Genomic DNA, 17881 nt, shown 5'->3' with positions numbered 1-17881 from the left:
CCAACAGCAGTATTGAAGCAGTACAGCAAAGGGAGATTCCACAAAGGGGGCTGTAAAGAAATAAATGGAGAAAGGAGAAAAGAAGGAAGGTAGACTTTCCGTAGGTCAAACTGGAGGCAGAGTGACTAATTAGTTCAATTGTAGTCCAGGCTGAAGGTGAATGATGGCCTCAAACAGGAGTTGCAGTGAGATATGACACTAGGGAAATGAAAAATAAACCCACGATGTGGCAGCTTCTATACAGTTATTAGAGTTTCTAAAATGAAAAGGACTGGCCATACCCAGGCCTGGCAAGGATGTGGAGCAGCTGGAATTCTTCAGCACTGCTGACAAGGACATAAAGTGCTACAGCCACATCAAAAAAACAAGTTGGCAGTTTCTTAAAAGGTTAAATATATACCTATCATATGAACCATCCTAAGTGTTATCCAGGACACATGGAAGCATGTATTCATACAAAGACTTGTCTTGTTCCAGAATGTTCACAGTACCATTATTCGTGATGCTCAAAATTTTTTTTTAAAAAACTCAAGCATCCATCAACAAGTGAATGGGTCTACAAACTCCCACACAATGGCATAGTATCTGGCAACAAAAATAATGAACTTAATGTATATATAACATGGATGAACCATAAAGCAGACAAGAAAGAGTACATTCGTGTAAAATTATATAGAAAATGCAAACTAACCTATAGTCACAGAAAGCATGGTGATGATTTCATGGATATACATATTTTTAAAAATGTCAAATTATATACTTTAAACATGAACAAATTGTACCATGTCAATTCTACTTTGGTAAAACTGTGTTTTAGATAGGACAGCTATGACAGTTATTTAGAAAATGAAATTAATAGCCCTGTTTTTGATTGATTAGACGTGGAATGGTGGGAGAAAGTCAGGATGACCACAGCTTAAAAGATTAAGTGGGATGGGGGGCAGCCATAGTGCCCCCCATCCCACAAAATAAAATAAATAATACAGATTTTGGAATAAAAAGATCTTTTGATTCGGAATATGTTTAGTTTGAAGTTCAAGGAGGTAGGTGTACAGATGATGTGGCCTCACCTGTTGAATGTGAATTTTTAGGCAAAAATCAAGTTTAGGCATGTATGTATTTGAGTTGTTACCATATGGGAAGCAGATATAAACTTGAGGATACCTAGAAAGCTAAAACCTGAGAAGTGGCCCAATGATGGCACGTTAGGGAACATAAACATTTCAGAAGTGTTCAGAGAAATAGGGCCTGGGAAGGGGACTGAGATTGGGGAGGAAGGGCAGGGAAGCTGGAGAGTTTGATATTGTGGAAGCCAAAAGAAGAAACTTTCTAGAAGGAAGGAATTTAACAATATCAAATGCTGCAGAGATGTGGACCAAGGACAGGAGGACCTGTTGGGCTTGTTGGATGTGGGGAGGTCACTTGGATTTGGGCAAGATCAGATTCCATGGGTAGGATGGGGGTGGGAATTCAAACAAGGCTGCAGATAGGTGGGTCCTTGCTCCTGTTCAGTGACCAGGTTAGTTGTTTTATGTGAATCGTTCTCTGCTAGTTGGTAAAAGTACTGTCCCTTGAAATTCAAATGCTTCCTTCAGTAGGCATTCCCTGCCTCCGAGAGTCACTTAGTAGAACCACAGTCCACTACCGGTAAAAGTTTGCCAGGTCCCACAAGTGCATTCAGATGGACAAGACATATGACTACGAAAGATCATTTGGGCTTCCAATGGACTCAGAGAGAAGGAAGAAATTACCAAAGTAAAACCAACTTGTTCATAATGACTCCGCATTGATTGTAAAATGCTAGTTAGGTCATTACTATGTGTCTAGTAGTTAATAAAACCCTTATTTCCCTGCTTACCCATAAATGATGTCTGAACTCATCAACACTAAAATTTTATGTTAATAGCTATTCTGTAAGGGAAAGAAGTAGGGCAAGAAGTAAATGCAAGTGTTGGCATTTCAATGCAGTAACCATTTCATCACTAGCACTCATGAAGGAGAGAGTCTTTCCTCCAAATCAGTAAAACTGTGCCAACCTATGTCTCTCTGCCAGAGTTAATGCTTCAGTTCCATTGTGTTTCTGCTCTTTAATCAGTTCTTAGAATGACTTCTAAAAATGCATATGTTCACTCAGGAATAAGAAGGAAAAGTACCTCCAGTCACTGGCTTGCCTGAGATAGAGGCAAAATCTCATTTTCACGGACGCCATTAGAATATGTACCAGGTCTGTAGAAAGAGGCTATCTTTGTGTTCCAAGCAACAGCCCAGAATGAAAACTTTGTAGATCTGAATAAAAAGGAATATGTATGAAAAAGTCTTGAAAACAGTTTTTTTAATTTTAGTAACCAGCCAGGTCAAAAATATATGTGCGTATGAAGTGAATTTGTGTATAATCATAATTAGATTTTAAAATCATAATTTGCTAAATATTCTTAATAAGACAATTATTTTTTAGAATTTTTGTTGTCTGTTTTTATAAAACTCTGCTTTGAGAATATGAGGTCTTAGTAAAGTTTGGGTATTTTATTTTGGCCATTTTTAAAGGCAGTTATGTTTGGTTTTATTGAAGAGACTTCCATTTGGAATTGAAGGGCGACAGATTACAATGGAATTTTGGAGTGTAATACTTTGTTTTCCAAATAACGCTACTCTAAAAGATGATGAGTTGAGAGAAAGTAATAATAGTCCATGGTCAAGTAAATGTAGCAAATACTTCTTTCTTGCTGTGTGTGTCCCTGCTGGAGCATTACGTTTCATATCAGCACATTGAAAGATCTGGGTGGTCATAAAACTAAGACATATGTTTATTTTTCTCAACCCAGTGTTTATTATATTTACTTGAACTGGGAACATTCAAGAAACTAGCTTTCCAAAGAATAAACATTTAGAAATACCATTATAATCCATCTGGTTCAAATGGCTATTTTCAGACCCTTGCTACTTCAGATCCTATACTAAGCAAAGATCTGGAGGGCAGAGCTGTCATGTTAATAAACTGATGTATCAATATGCATCAAAGGGCCAAAATACAGGACATGAAGCAGTTAAAGTCTGGGCCTAAGCAAATATTATGGTGAGGAAGCACATTATTCAGGAAGAGTCTGGCTTGACTCTTCAGAATAAAGGGGGAAAATCAATGAGAGAAGGAGTTTTTATCTACTTGCTGAAGAAAGCAGTTTCAACAGGGAAGTGCCGGTCTTTTTCCCTTTTTCTATTTCTGAATTTTCATACTCATTATATTTGAAACACCTTTAAGACCTGAGAGAAAACAACAAGGCATGAAGACCGTACCTCTCTCACAACGCTCAGCATCCTTCATCTAAAATGTAATTTGCGATGGAAGTGGACCCCATCATCTTGCAAAACCAGACACTTTGGTGCTCGACTGTCCCACCCACATACTTGTGGGTGGGCCAAAGCCCCAGCACTTCTGTGGAAACTGAAGTACAGAAGGAGCCACAGATTCAGTATATTAATAATATAACTCCTAATGATACAGTTATCTTACTATTAGTTAATTATCTTTATTTTTTAACTAATCTATACTACAGAAAACTATGTCAAATGTTTCTTTGACATTCACCTATCAAAACTTCTTCTTTTTATTGATTGGTTAGCCTTCATTTATGTTCAAAATATTATTTTCACCCTCTCCTTGTGAATAGTTTAATAATGTATTTCATTGATGTTTTTGTTTCTGTAATTATTAAATAGTCGTATGTAGTAAAAATGCTTGAGAAAGACAATGTTAATCTGAGAATTAAAGTAAATTTATCTTGAAGTAACAGCGGTGATATAGATGTGGTTGGTATTGCTCAAATAAAATGTTAAATTTCCTCTCTCTTTTACAGCCAACGTATCAATTATAGATATAGACACTAACCAGGAGGAGAACATAGCAACTTCATCTCCTGGAAATAACTTTGGTCTTGACTTGAAAGCAGATGACAAAATATATTTTGGTGGTCTGCCAACACTGAGAAACTTGAGGTAATTTAGTATTTACTCAGAACTAAAGACTAAAGCTTAATTAAGTGGCCACTGTGCTGACTGAAGCTCTGCAGTTTAATTACAACAGGAATATCATATAATCTTTTTTTCCGTAATGTCATATAATCTTTTTTCTGTAATATAATATAATCCTTTTTCTGTAATATCATATAAGCTTTAGCTGCAGAAAGATGTAATTAAAAAAAATCATGTTGCCTGTTAGAAGACCAGGATTGAGAACCCAGAGGAGTAACTTGATATCTTTGTTAAAGATGGACAAGAATAACTCTTGTCCTTATATCCACCTGATGGAGAGAATCATAGAAGTAATTAAAGGTGGAAACTACAGTTGAGTGTGGATCTTGTCATTGCTGTTCCCCTTGCACATCCACTGGAGAGAATGACACACTGACATTGCTTAGTGTTCTGAAAATTAGTGTTCTATGATGCTGTGAGTAGAGCCTATTTTATTACTAAGCACTGGCATGATCATGGGTGTTGGACTTTCCCATATGCCTAATGTGAAAGCTATAGTAGTTATCCTCACGCCATGCCAACATTTTTTTTAATTTCACGTGTTTTTTAGATTGTGGGATGGGAAGATGTGTTGATCTCATAATTTAGTTAGTTCAAAAAATAAATACGAGTAATCAAAAAATGTTAGAAAGTATTTCACATGGTATTTAATTTACTGCTTGTTATAAAAAACATAAGAAATAAAAGTTATAGAGTAGTTGGTGCTTAATAAATGTTCATTGAATTTAATTAAAATGGGATGAATTGGTATGGTTAAACCATTTACTACAAATACAGACTAACATGTTTTTAATTTTTGTATTGTTTTGTTTAGTTAGTTTTTAATGGTTAAAAAAGTCCTGTTTACCTGTTACTACTCTAAAAAGACATGTTACCTTTGGAATAATCTAAGAATAAGTGAAATGTATGGTGGTGAATTATCCCCATATTGTCCAAATGGGCGATGGAACTTCAGTCTCTTTTTATTATATCTGGCATGCAGACTTCTCCCCATACCTAAACTCGCACACCAGACAACTGCCTAATTACCAGTCTTTCGAGGGTATAACTTGATAAGCTGTGTGGTGCACATTAGCTGGTTCTGCATTTGTCTACATTATAAGGTTTTTGTGTCAGAAATACAGATTTAAAGTGCCTCATCAGAAAAATCATTGCAGATCAAATGTATTTGAGCAGTGGCATAGTTACCAATCATTCAACACGCATTTGGTAAGCATCCGCTCAGGCAACCAGATAAATACTAGGAACCCAGCAGTTGTTCAAATCTAAGATTTACTTTGCAAGATCATAAACTCCAGATGAGTGAATTAAATATATGTAGTCAGAATAAGGCTATCCAAACATAGCTTCATTTATTCTAGTAAAGACTTGCTTTAAAGTACCATGAAGTGATTTTTAAGAATTATCTGCAAAGATGTATATGTGAGCTTCATGGAGATGAGTAGGTGTTAGTTTCCAGACTACATAGCTAATGAGTCTCTATTACTGAAATGTTTTTACTTTCACAATACGGCAGTTCATAAATATAATATTTCCGTGGCATGGCACATCATTTCAGAACAATCTTTTGACATACATTTGTGACTCAAAGAGTCATGCATTCATAGTTAGGTGCCATTTTGCCCACAGACAGGACCTTAATATATTAAAATTAAAGGATGTGGTAAACATAAAGTATTTTTACATGTGTTAAGTTCAAGTTTTGAAGGGACAATGTTTACATATTACTCATAAGTACTACAGCACAGCAACATGCATTTTTCTATTCATAAGACTGAGTACTTTAAAAGCTCATATTCCAAAATACAAATTTTCCAAGAGAATAGTGTGAGAAATGGTCATATTTAGATTCTAATTACACTGTGGCCAAGGGCGTAAATCTGTTTTCTGTTCTGATGATTTTCAAATTCCTTTAACAATCCCTGTGAGATGCTTTTCAGAAAGATTTATGATTGAAGTTTATTTTACTAAATGAAAATGCAATTATAAATAAATTGTGTGTTTTTTTTCTCTTTCCTTTGACCTAGTATGAAAGCAAGGTAAAATTTAAATTTATGCATGCTGCCTTCAAGTGCATGGGTTGGGTAAATGTGGCTTCTTAGATAAAGCGGCAGTGCAGAATCAGAGCAACAGCTATGCAGCTTTATTCATAGGACATTTCATGAGCAAGTAATGCATCCTGAAATAGTTCACATGCTGCCCTTTGCTCGCAAAGACGCTGTTGCTTACCCATCATCAACTGGGCTGCGAGTGGACTTGTTTCACCTGCCAAAATGACGAATTTGCACTGCTTATTTGTTCCACCGCCCACGCACAGCGCCCCCTGGTGCCCACACTCAGCAACACACACGCGAAGGGCTGCTGGTCAGGTTTATGGACAGAATCTAATTATTAAGAGAACAAGCCATTCTCTTGGGTTGACCCCCAGATTCTGTTTAGTTTCCGTAGTACCATGCTGTCTGCTGAACAATCAGTCCGTGCTTCCACATGCTTACCATTGCCTTGTTGCTTTTTGCAAGCCTGCACACCTGTAAACATTTACGTGGCCCTTACACCTCTTGGCAAAACTGCTTATTTATTGCAGTGTTTATTTAGAATTAGCCCTGGAGTCAGATAAAAAGAATCTCTGGAAATACTGTTTACTACAAGTGTTGCATTAATAGTGAAGCAGTTTTTAAAAAGGAGATTCTCAGGAGCATTTTAATTCTTATTTGCAGAGAGGTGTTAGTGTAAAAGCTGTGAGCAGCAGACCCCTAGACCCCCATCAGTGGCCCATCCAACCCCAGGAATGTGCAGGTTGGCTCACGCTGGCTAAAACAGTCTGGCGTTTGGTATTTTTAAAAAGGAGATCGTGAAGATGAACCGATCCAAGAAACGTTTTAAGCAAAAACTAGACTTTTAATACCAGAAACTAGAATATGTAGAAATGAAAGTATAAAAATAAATGACCTGTTTCATCATGATACAGTAGTGAGACCAGCCCAACTGTTTGCTGAGAAGGTTAAGAGGCCAAGGCTGGTGTTAATGGAAATACATACTAATAAAACTGTGGAATGACACTGTATAGCTTTGTCATTTCATCTTTGAGGCAAACGGAGGAAACAGAGGTCTGTGGTTACCATTGGGAGTCTGATCACTATATGCAGTCATTTACCCCCCATGATGTCCATAACACGGAGCCTGCTAAATCATGGTATTTTGAAATGGTTCTTGTGTTTCCATGAAACAATGAACTACATAACTTTTAGGAGTGATTTTCTGGTTGATAAGACCTCTGAAAAACTGTGATTAAATCAGTCTTCCTCTGAAAGGGAAATGAGGAAACAAATGAACACTGCGAAAGAAACCCACACCTTCCCTCCCATTCTACAGCAAGAATACAAGCAAGATCCTCACCCTCCATCTGGGCACGTTCTACAAGATAACCAACTAACAGAACAAGAGGGGAAGACCTTAAGAACAAGGGGAAATGATCAAAGGAAATAAAGCAGTTCCAGAGGGAGTAAAAAAAGAAAAATAAAACAGAACAAATACCTGGCAGGATATCAAGCACCCGATACACCTGCCAGAGTCTGACTTGCTCCCCACCTGCTTTTCCTCATGCCTGTGTCCTTTTTATTAAGACAAAAAGGGAATCCTGGCATCACTGAACAATGTGCAGGGAATTAATTATTATCCTATTAATTATAATATTTTGGTATTGATTGGACAGCTTTTAAAGATGCAAAAAGGTTGGTTTTTTTTCTATTACCATAGATCTGCACTATTCCATGTGGTAGGCACTAACCACAGTGGCTTTTTAACTTTAAAATAAATAAAATGAAATAAGGATAATTAGTTTCTCCTTCACACAAGCTACGTTTCAAGTGCTGATAGCTACGTGTGACTAGTAACTACTGACTGAACACTGCAGAACTCCAATATAGAATAAGAATTGGGGGGGAGGGATCAATCTGTAAATGCAATTTTAAAGTATCATTTTTAAGACTATGTAATCCAAAAGACTGTTTCTTAGGCTTTTAGTTAAAAAGTTTTAAAGAGAAATATAATATTATCTTATTTTTTAGCTACAACCCTGTCCACCAAAAAAAGTCAAAATGATAGAAATATTTTATTTTTAAAATAAATGTTTCCAGATATTTCTTCCTAAATTTCAAGCAATATTTTATTTAACATTTGGGGGATGTGGTTTAATTGTACTGCTTCCACAACCATCTACTCTTTGGGGAAAAAATAAATACAGTTCCTTATGCATATGAAGAATGAAAGAAGTCAGTTGGTTCCTGTACCTTGTAGTATTTAAATGCAGTAGGTAAGATAATTTTTTAAAGGACAGGAAGACTAATTAGCTAAAGACTCCTTCTCTAAAATTAGTCTAATTTTAGACTAATTAGCTAAAATTCACTTTATCCGAGCAGTAGAAAAATGGAAGAAGCATAGTTTGCTGGGGACATGTGCACACGCGTGCACAGCGTGAGAGATGATGCCTGCCTGTCTGTCAGTCAGCTCTATGTGGCTTGTGTCCAGTAGTCACAGACACTGCACTGCCCTTGACCTACTAATGTTGTTTTTGTTTTCCATGTAACTTTTCTACAGGCCAGAAGTAAATTTGAAGAAATATTCTGGCTGCCTCAAAGATATCGAAATTTCGAGAACACCGTATAATATACTCAGCAGCCCTGACTATGTCGGCGTTACCAAAGGATGTTCGCTGGAGGTCGGTTTGTGTATCTTGGCTTCCTGAACACATTCGCATCAGATTTCATCTACTTAGTTTGGGTGCTCTTACACAGACCAGTCCCTCCTTAATGTGTTTCAAATTCCTACTGACCCTAGTCTAGGCTGTATGTGGATGACAAAGGAATATTGAAGTACTTCCGTAAATTCCTGTGATCTACCAAACTTAGGAAATGGTATTATGAAGACCCAAAAGTGCGAGCCAATTTCCCCCGTGTGTAGTACTTTAAAGAGTGTACTTTTAATATTCATCTCTTTTATGGTTCTCTCTGCCTTTCCAACACTACTTTCCCCTTTTCTTTATATTTGTCATCTCTTTTAGATTTATTTTATCTTTATAAATTATATATAACTTTTCTGGAATGTGTTAGTTTACACAAATAGCTGCTAATAATTTACACCCTAATCATTAGTGCGTAGCATCTTGTCCATAGCTTAGAAGTCAGACCTCCTTGTCTTTGAAAATGGCAGAGACTGGAAACTGTATGCAAAGTCTTATTTTTGACATGAATGCAAAGCCTCTTGATATCAGCCACCTTCAGTGTCTTTTCTTTGTTGCCAAAGCAACCCAGCAGCCCCCTGATTCCGCTTCACAATTCTGCCTTGATTTGTCTATAGGGGCTAACCCATAGGAGAGAAAAACCTAGGTTCCAGATCTGCTATAGGCTATTAAAATATCTATAGGCAAGAAGCCGATGGCCATTAGCAAATATTAGTAAGAATTTTATGGGAATTCCAAAAGTGATGAGTTTGTTTACAAAAAAAATGTTAAGTATATCAATCTTATAAAAATTTTAACTGCCTTCATATGACACAACTCAAGCTTCCTCTAATTAAGATTATTTTATAGCATTTTGATGGGAAACGAAGAGAGAACAGGGAAAAAGAACAGGGGGATCCACCACTGAGCCATCAGGTTTAACGACTGGAACAGAACTTTCAGGGCCTTCATTGTGCACAGAGGTGGGATCCGATTTGGAATTAGCCATGGACAGCCGCCCTGAGGAGCCTGAGAATAAGGGGAAAGGAAATGCAAACAGGATTGAATCTCTAAGAATCCATACTAGGCTCTTAAAGAAAGTTTTACAGGGAGTTTTAATCTTCCAAAGGCTAACGCTCATTCACATGCAAAAGATATACATGTGATGATGGAAAACTGTTCAGAAAATGAATGCCTTGTAGGTGTGGAAACGATGATTCTGTAAAGGCACTTTTCTGTAGCCAGGAATTATTTTGCAACTAAAATATGAGGTACAAACTTGATGTGGATAAATATTGAAAAGTCTGCACAGTACTTTTATCTGAACTACCTAAAACTTTATGATTTGAAAATTGGAATGGAAAACAGATGATATATTTTACAATACTTATGTCACTTCACTGGGACAAATACCCTGCATTAAAGGATCCTTACTTTTACTCCAGCAAAATCCAGGACTTTTAAAATGAGCATCTTAAGCACTCTAAATTGCCAACTACATGGACTGGCTTAAATAAATCCTAGCACATTTGTAAATGGAATGTCCTGCTGTCATTAAAGATGATGACCAGGTCTGTGTTTACTGGCAGAAAGTTATCCTCCACATATGTAATGAAAAAAAGTTACAGATGAGTGTGCCTGTCATGATTCAGTTTAAATAGAGAGAGGAGGAGAGAGGAAGTGGGCAAAGTTGTGAAAGATGAAAGAATGCACGCCTGGATGAGTGAATAAATGAACAAATGATAAAAAACTATATTCTCCTACACAGCTTTGGGGTTTTTAACTTATCTCCTTCATACTGTGTTGCTGTCTCGAATGTTACTGTTTTAATTTTATAATCAGCAAGGTCAATGATACGACTTTCATTTTGAGAAGAAAACTGTACTATGAAATATTTGGTTTATTTATTCCAAAGATTTATATTTTATCTAATTTTTAAAATTCTTCTAGAATGTATTGATACATTTGATAGCAATGAACCTTTTTACCTGGGGTTCCCCACTGAGGAGGAACACAGAGCAAGGACATGGTCATAGTCAGGTATAAAATATAAACAAATAGTTGATAGATGATATTCTTGAGGTGAATTGGTTTTTATTTATTTTTATTTTTTAAAGATTTTATTTTATTTATCTTTAGAAGGGAAGGGAAGAAGAGAGGGAGAGAAATATGTATGGTTGCCTCTCAGTCATCCCCTGCTGGGAATTGGCCTGCAACCCAGGCATGTGCCCTGACTGAGAATCAACCACGGTTGTTTGGTTCGCAGGCCCAGTGCTCAATTCACTGAGCTACGCCAGCCAGGAGGTTAATTGTTTTAAAGGAAAATTTAGCAAGATAAACGTAAACCAAAAGAAAATTTACCTAGCAGTAATAACCTTCTATATTTTAATTCAAAAGTTCTAGATAGAAACAGAGGCCAGAATTTTTATTTTAACCCAAGCGGCCCAGAAAATTTAAGTTAGAGCTGGAAATGGTATTTCTTTGGTTGCTCTTAAGCTCTGCATGTGACTGTGGATTTCCAGTCTTTCAAAAACTATCATGTGTTTCATCACATTGAGTACACTGAGGAGAGTTAGTAAGATGGAGAAATTAATTTAAATTTTCATTGTTAATGTTCTCTTCTCTTTTCTCCTTTTTGCTACAGAATGTTTACACAGTTAGCTTCCCCAAGCCTGGTTTTGTGGAGCTGGCCCCTGTACCAATTGATGTGGGGACAGAAATCAACCTGTCCTTCAGCACTAAAAACGAGTCTGGGATCATTCTCTTGGGAAGTGGAGGGACACCAGTGCCACCTCGGAGAAAACGAAGGCAAACTGGACAGGTATTCCCACACCTAGTTAGTAATGCATTTTACCTAATGTGTATACAAAACAGTCCATCTATAAAGAGCTTGGTGAGGCATTGAGGGTTTATAAATTGCTCTTAATCTTTAGATTTGCATTCTTTATTTCCACTATCATCTTCTTTGGACAATTATCTCCACTAAGATTTTCCTTTTGGTCAATTCCAGGTGCATTCACACTTGTAGTATTTGTAGATGTGTTTTATATGGGTTTATCATGTGTATACATAAAGAAAAAAATGAAAATATATTTAAATTATATTAATTTCTTGTCTTTAAGTCCAGTTCCTTATCAGATCCATAGATATCTACTTAGGGTCCTTTCAATTTAGATTTCTTCTAGGATCAGTTCCCCAGTATCCTTAGCCAACAGGATGCATCCTATTGGAGCCTGACCTGCTCCCCCCTGTTCAGATGCAGAGAAGGCAGAGAATGACCTGAGGTAGGAGAGGCAGACAGAGCTCAGTCTCCCTCGTGACGTAACACAGTGTCTATTCGTGAGGCTGTAAGCTTCAATTTTCATACACCCTAGTGTCCAATTCTGTTAAAAGCTACCTCTTAGTTGCCCAAATCTATGCACCATAAATCCTTACTCTCTCGATGCTCCTTCACTGCTTTTAATCATATTCCTTTAAATGGCAACTATTGTCCCCACTATGTAGTACAGTGAAGTCATCATTGTTCACGCGTGTGCATTATAGTCCACTGTNTGTTTTATATGGGTTTATCATGTGTATACATAAAGAAAAAAATGAAAATATATTTAAATTATATTAATTTCTTGTCTTTAAGTCCAGTTCCTTATCAGATCCATAGATATCTACTTAGGGTCCTTTCAATTTAGATTTCTTCTAGGATCAGTTCCCCAGTATCCTTAGCCAACAGGATGCATCCTATTGGAGCCTGACCTGCTCCCCCCTGTTCAGATGCAGAGAAGGCAGAGAATGACCTGAGGTAGGAGAGGCAGACAGAGCTCAGTCTCCCTCGTGACGTAACACAGTGTCTATTCGTGAGGCTGTAAGCTTCAATTTTCATACACCCTAGTGTCCAATTCTGTTAAAAGCTACCTCTTAGTTGCCCAAATCTATGCACCATAAATCCTTACTCTCTCGATGCTCCTTCACTGCTTTTAATCATATTCCTTTAAACGGCAACTATTGTCCCCACTATGTAGTACAGTGAAGTCATCATTGTTCATGCATGTGCATTACAGTCCACTGTCCTTGGCTGCCAGGTTACATTGGTGTCATATAAACCATTCTCATCATATTATTAATGACTAGACTTTTCCCAGACAGACCTCATATATGTATTCTTATTTTATATATGTAGATATTCCTATTATATATATCCCCATTATGTACAGATATGTATATAGTCATTCCCAAGAATATTATTCAGCCAAATAAGAATGAGATTTTGTCATTTACAACAACATAGATGGACCTTGAGAGCATTATGCTAAGAAGTAAGAAAGAAAGACAAATATATTATCTCACTTATATGCTGGATCGAAACAAAATCAACACAAAAACGCAAAGATACAGAGAATGGTGTTTGCCAGAGGCAGGGGTGGAGGGCCGGTGAAATGGGCGGAGGGGGTTCCGAGGTACGAACTCCCAGTTATGAAACGACTAAGTCGTGGGGATGTCCTGCACAGCGTGGCAAGTGTAGGGAGTGACCCTGTGTTGCATATTTGAAAATTGGTAAGAGAGTAGAGCTTCAAAGTTCTCATCACACCAGACAAATTCTGTAACTGTGTGGTAATTAATGTTAACTAGACTTGCTGTGGCCATCATTTCACAGTAATAGAGAAATAGGAAATCATTACGTTGTATGTGTTGTATGTCAACTACGCCTCAATTAAAGACAAAGGAAAGGAAGAGAGAGATGCTCTCTCCTGGGCACCTGTATTCATTCTCTCAGTGTAGGTGCCCAGGAGAGGCCTTGTGAGAGCCCAATGAGAAGGTGACCATCTGCCAACCAGAAAGAGGGTTCTCACTGCCACCTGACCATGGTGGCACCACAGTCTCTGACTTCCAGACTCTAGAACTATGAGAAAATGAATTTCTATTGTTTAAGCCAACGAATAATAATACCAATTTTTAAAAAGCAAGGAAATGAAATTCACGTTAGTGGTTACCTCTAACTACTAACTCAGAGAAACTCAGAGAAGATGCAAAAGTATTGCTTTTTTAACCTAAATGGTAGATTTTCAGGTATTCACTGAATTGTAAATTGTGCTGTATGTACCTTACATTATGAGAAATCTATTGAGTGGTCATAATAAAAATAGTTTTCTAAGAATAAGAGAAGAAAAAAGTGTTATTCTATCTCATTCCTCACTGCTCATAAGCACTGAATATATAAAAATATAAATGTACTCAAATTCTTTATCTTTTAATCCTGAAAAGTAAAATTCTTTTCTCACTATTTCAAATCATCAACTAGTTATAACGAGAGAAACAGATCAAAGATTCTGAAATACATCTCTGCTGAAGGATATTTGTCAAATAGTTAAGCACCAACCTATTGGCTCCAATGGCTCCTCATCGGTACTAAACAAATGGACCTGAATCACCAGCTTTCAGGATAATCCTTAAAATAGAAATGATCCTGTTAAAACAATTAAAATGAAACAATATAAAGTACTATAGTAGAAAGTAAATGAAAAATTACATGTTAATGTTTCAATATTTTGATGATAATGTACATTTAGCTAATAAAATCTCCTAATAAACTCTATCTGAAAGAGGAATCAATGTTAAATAGTTCATGTCTATCACAGACTCAATGCTGGTTCCATTGACATATTTTATTTTTTCTAAGCTAACAGTTTTGCTGCCCGTAGGGTTTTTTGTGACTATAATCTGCTAGCGGGGCTCAAGACACCAAACAATCAATCAGCTAAGAAGGTTTTAATTGAGTGAGTAGCTTGCAGTAGCCCCTTTGATGGATGGTGAGTACTGATCCCATCCTCTGGACATTTTGTGTTGGACACACAGCTGTAGAGACAATTTAGTCAATCAGTGGAGAATAGATGTTTGACTGAACGATTTCCACCAGCACAGGTGACTCGTGGAGGACCAAGTGATCATTGTGTAGCAAGTGGCCCCGTGCTCCACGAGAAAGGGTGCACACGTGGAATCAGCTCTGGGGACGAGGACTGCATTCAAGCTCCGTGGGGTTCCTAATCTGATCTCAAAGCCATGCTGGTTGCCATAGCAACAGTAGCACGAAGAAAGCAGGCATGTTTGTAGATAGAAAAATTGTCTTCCTTCTTTCTGAATGAGGGAGACAAGTTACATATTGGTGATAGCAATCTATTCCACCAGCTCAGAGAACAAATTGAAGTCTAAGCATTCAAAATGCCATGAGGTTGGGAGTCAGACCTGATTTCCAGAAGCTGGCTGCCCACTTGTGAATATAAGGAAGAGGGATTTTTGTTAACACCCTTTGATTCCTGGTGGGTTCTGTGAGATAGAGACCCAATGCAAACATAGCTGTTACCTTCAGCATTGCCGATCTTCTTTGGAGAGTGTGCTATATTATTACACCCACTTTCCACATCAACTAACAGGCAAAAACGGTAAATGATTAAAAAACTATTTCCCGCTGCTTTAAATACTGTGTTTCAGAAAATATTGAATCTTAACTTCTCCAGCAAGATTTCCTAGCAGATGAATGTGTGGTTCTGTCAGAGAACTCTAATGCTAGGTCATGGATGAGATTCCTCTTTAATCTTGAATGACCGTTTTGCCATTCCAGGCCTATTATGCGATATTCCTGAACAAGGGCCGTCTGGAAGTACATCTCTCCACAGGCGCACGAACAATGAGGAAAATTGTCATCAAACCAGAGCCAAGCCTGTTTCACGACGGGAGAGAACATTCTGTTCATGTGGAGAGAACTAGAGGGTAACAATAGCCCTAGCAAACCTCCTGGGGTAACTAACACAAACTCCTGTGCAGCGTTAGTCTCTGGCTGGGCCTCTGTGTGCACGGACATATGACGCACTGCCGAACTATCGAGTAGCTTAATTTCTTCTTTACATTTTGCACTTCAGAAACCTCATTTACCCTGGCCCTGAGGAGTTCTACTCTTAACATATTTATTCCGTGCCATTCCCCTCTCCACCTTGGGAAAAAGCTAATGTATCTTCTGAAGCTATAGATAAGAAAACCCTCCCTCTGCACCTCTCAAATGTTCTCTTCTCACATAAGGTGTATGCACACAGTGAAACACACAGAACAGCTCAGCTGGAGCCAGCAGCCTTTGGCAGCTGCGATTTCATTCAGGTTCCAAAGCGGTTACGGCAGCTGCTTAGAAACCTGCCACAGATACAGCACGTGCAGCAGATGCAGGGCCTAGTGAGCAGTGTTGTGTGCATGCCTCACCCCTGGCCCCCTCCAGGGTGTGTGGGGTCCCTGCAATGTGGCTTCTTGAGGGAGCAGAGGTGAGGGAGGGAAAGGAAAGTCTGCTGTCCCACCATCCTTGCACGGAGGCAGACCCGCGACAGCGCTTGCTTCCCAGCCCTGAGTCAGAGAACTGGACAGAACAGTGCTATAAGCTGGCCTCTCATTTCTTCAGAAAGCTTAGTACTTACTCTATTGGAAAAGTCATCTGGTTTTTTTTTCATCCAAATGTTGTATGACAACTCACAGTGGTGATTTGTTTAGTAGGAAAGTCAGAGAAAAAGAATGCAGAAGCCCAGAGACATGAGACTTTCAAACCAGCAATCCCCTTGTGAGAATGAAAGCATAGAAAAGGAAAATCACATCTGATGAAACCTCAGGACACAGAGAACAGTTTCAGATACAGCAACAGTATGCATAGGTAGCAATAGTTCAAGTAAACTATTCTATAATCAAAGACCTACATTTTCTAATTATCCTCTTGTGTAGATAACAGCTTCAATAAGTATTCAGAATTCCCTCTCTTCTAAGTAAATCATAAAGCTTTCCTAGGCTCATTTTTTCATTATTATATAGAGCCTCAAGTTGTGAGCTGAATAAATGCTAGGCATACTTGCAGAGTGTCTCCTGCCTGAAATGTTTAGGAACCGTGATTAAGACAAATGAGGGATCAATATTTGGACAAAGTAAGAACTTTTACTAATCTAATAGCCAGATATTGCAGTCATGGTCTCTAAGGAGAAATGCAAACTGCATTTTCTCATTTGAGAATGCTCTAAAGTACTGATTTTACGTATCTTCTACACCAGACATTCCCCAGTGCATTACAGCGTTGTGCTAAGGCGTCCTTTTAACAGGTGTTTCTCCAAGAAGGGCATTTGATTATGCCAACTTCACAGCTGTTGGCCATCAATTCAACCTTTATTTGATTAAGCTCAGTGTATAGTACATCCCTGAAAACTGATCATTCGGTTAATTGGATATATAAACAAACAGTTTTGCCATTTGCTGTTAGTTAAAGGATAGTGGATTGGGCATATTAGTGCAGTTACTGAACTCTGGCATAGCAAGAACACGTTTGCTGTCATAATGTCTCACTCAGCACTCTAAGGTCAAAACCAGCCATCACGTGTCCTTTAAGCAAGTGCTTAACTGATTAACTGGAGATTGCTAACGACCCTAAGAACTTCCCCTAGAAACATTTTTAATGCTTCATACCTATTCTATGGCATGCCCTGTGTCAAAGAGTAGACAAAAATCATGTCCTTTAATTATTTAATGTATGTGAGATATGCATTCATATCCCTTCTTCATGGATGAGGAATTATTAACTAACTTGCTAAAAATCACATCGCTAGTAAATAATATGGCCAGGAATTAAACCCGTGTGTGTATATATGACATTAACACCTCTATCTGTCCTGGCTAACTATTTATTCTTACCCTGTTTTTGTGACCTCAGTGATTTGTGCTGCTTTATGTTGATTATGACATTCTTACTACTTTGGAAATATTTGCTTTCTCCCAATGCTTTTTATACCATAAATGTCAATTATTATTTCTTTTCCTAAAACTCTAGATAAGATGGTAATTTTAATACCGTATCACAGAATAATTAGATTTTTACCAAATTAAGAGGTAATATTTTTAGAAATATATTTTATTGATTATGCTGTTACAGTTGTCCCGTTTTCCCTCCTTTATTCCCCTCCGCCCTGCACATACCCTCCCACCCTCATTCCCCCACCTTAGCTCATGTCCATCGGTCATACATATAAGTTCTTTGTCCTCTAAGTTTCCTATACTATTCCTGACCTCCCCCTGTCTATTTTCTACCTACCATTTATGCTACTTATTCCCTGTACATTTTTCCCCATTTCC

The 17881-nt window shown here is 37.8% G+C and overlaps 1 protein-coding gene across 3 annotated transcripts in view; it reads left to right on the top strand.

Annotated features, from left to right (window-relative positions):
• The window catches only part of LAMA2 (laminin subunit alpha 2), a 531387-nt gene that overhangs the window by 489290 nt on the left and 24216 nt on the right, over positions 1 to 17881 (top strand). For 2 of the 3 annotated variants that reach the window (XM_037045779.1, XM_037045778.1), the window contains 5 exons: positions 3852 to 3990; positions 6054 to 6065; positions 8623 to 8743; positions 11388 to 11564; positions 15354 to 15502. In XM_037045779.1, coding sequence (XP_036901674.1) covers positions 3852 to 3990; positions 6054 to 6065; positions 8623 to 8743; positions 11388 to 11564; positions 15354 to 15502 — 598 coding nt within the window. The remainder of the gene's footprint in view (positions 1 to 3851; positions 3991 to 6053; positions 6066 to 8622; positions 8744 to 11387; positions 11565 to 15353; positions 15503 to 17881) is intronic. The other variant, XM_037045780.1, reaches the window with a different exon arrangement.

This window comes from Sturnira hondurensis, unplaced genomic scaffold (assembly GCF_014824575.4).
Source record: "Sturnira hondurensis isolate 20B ecotype Veracruz unplaced genomic scaffold, ASM1482457v3 Scaffold0004474, whole genome shotgun sequence".
Lineage (NCBI taxonomy): Eukaryota > Metazoa > Chordata > Mammalia > Chiroptera > Phyllostomidae > Sturnira > Sturnira hondurensis.
Note: the sequence above shows the minus strand (reverse complement) of the source record. Positions and strands in the feature narration are given on the sequence as shown.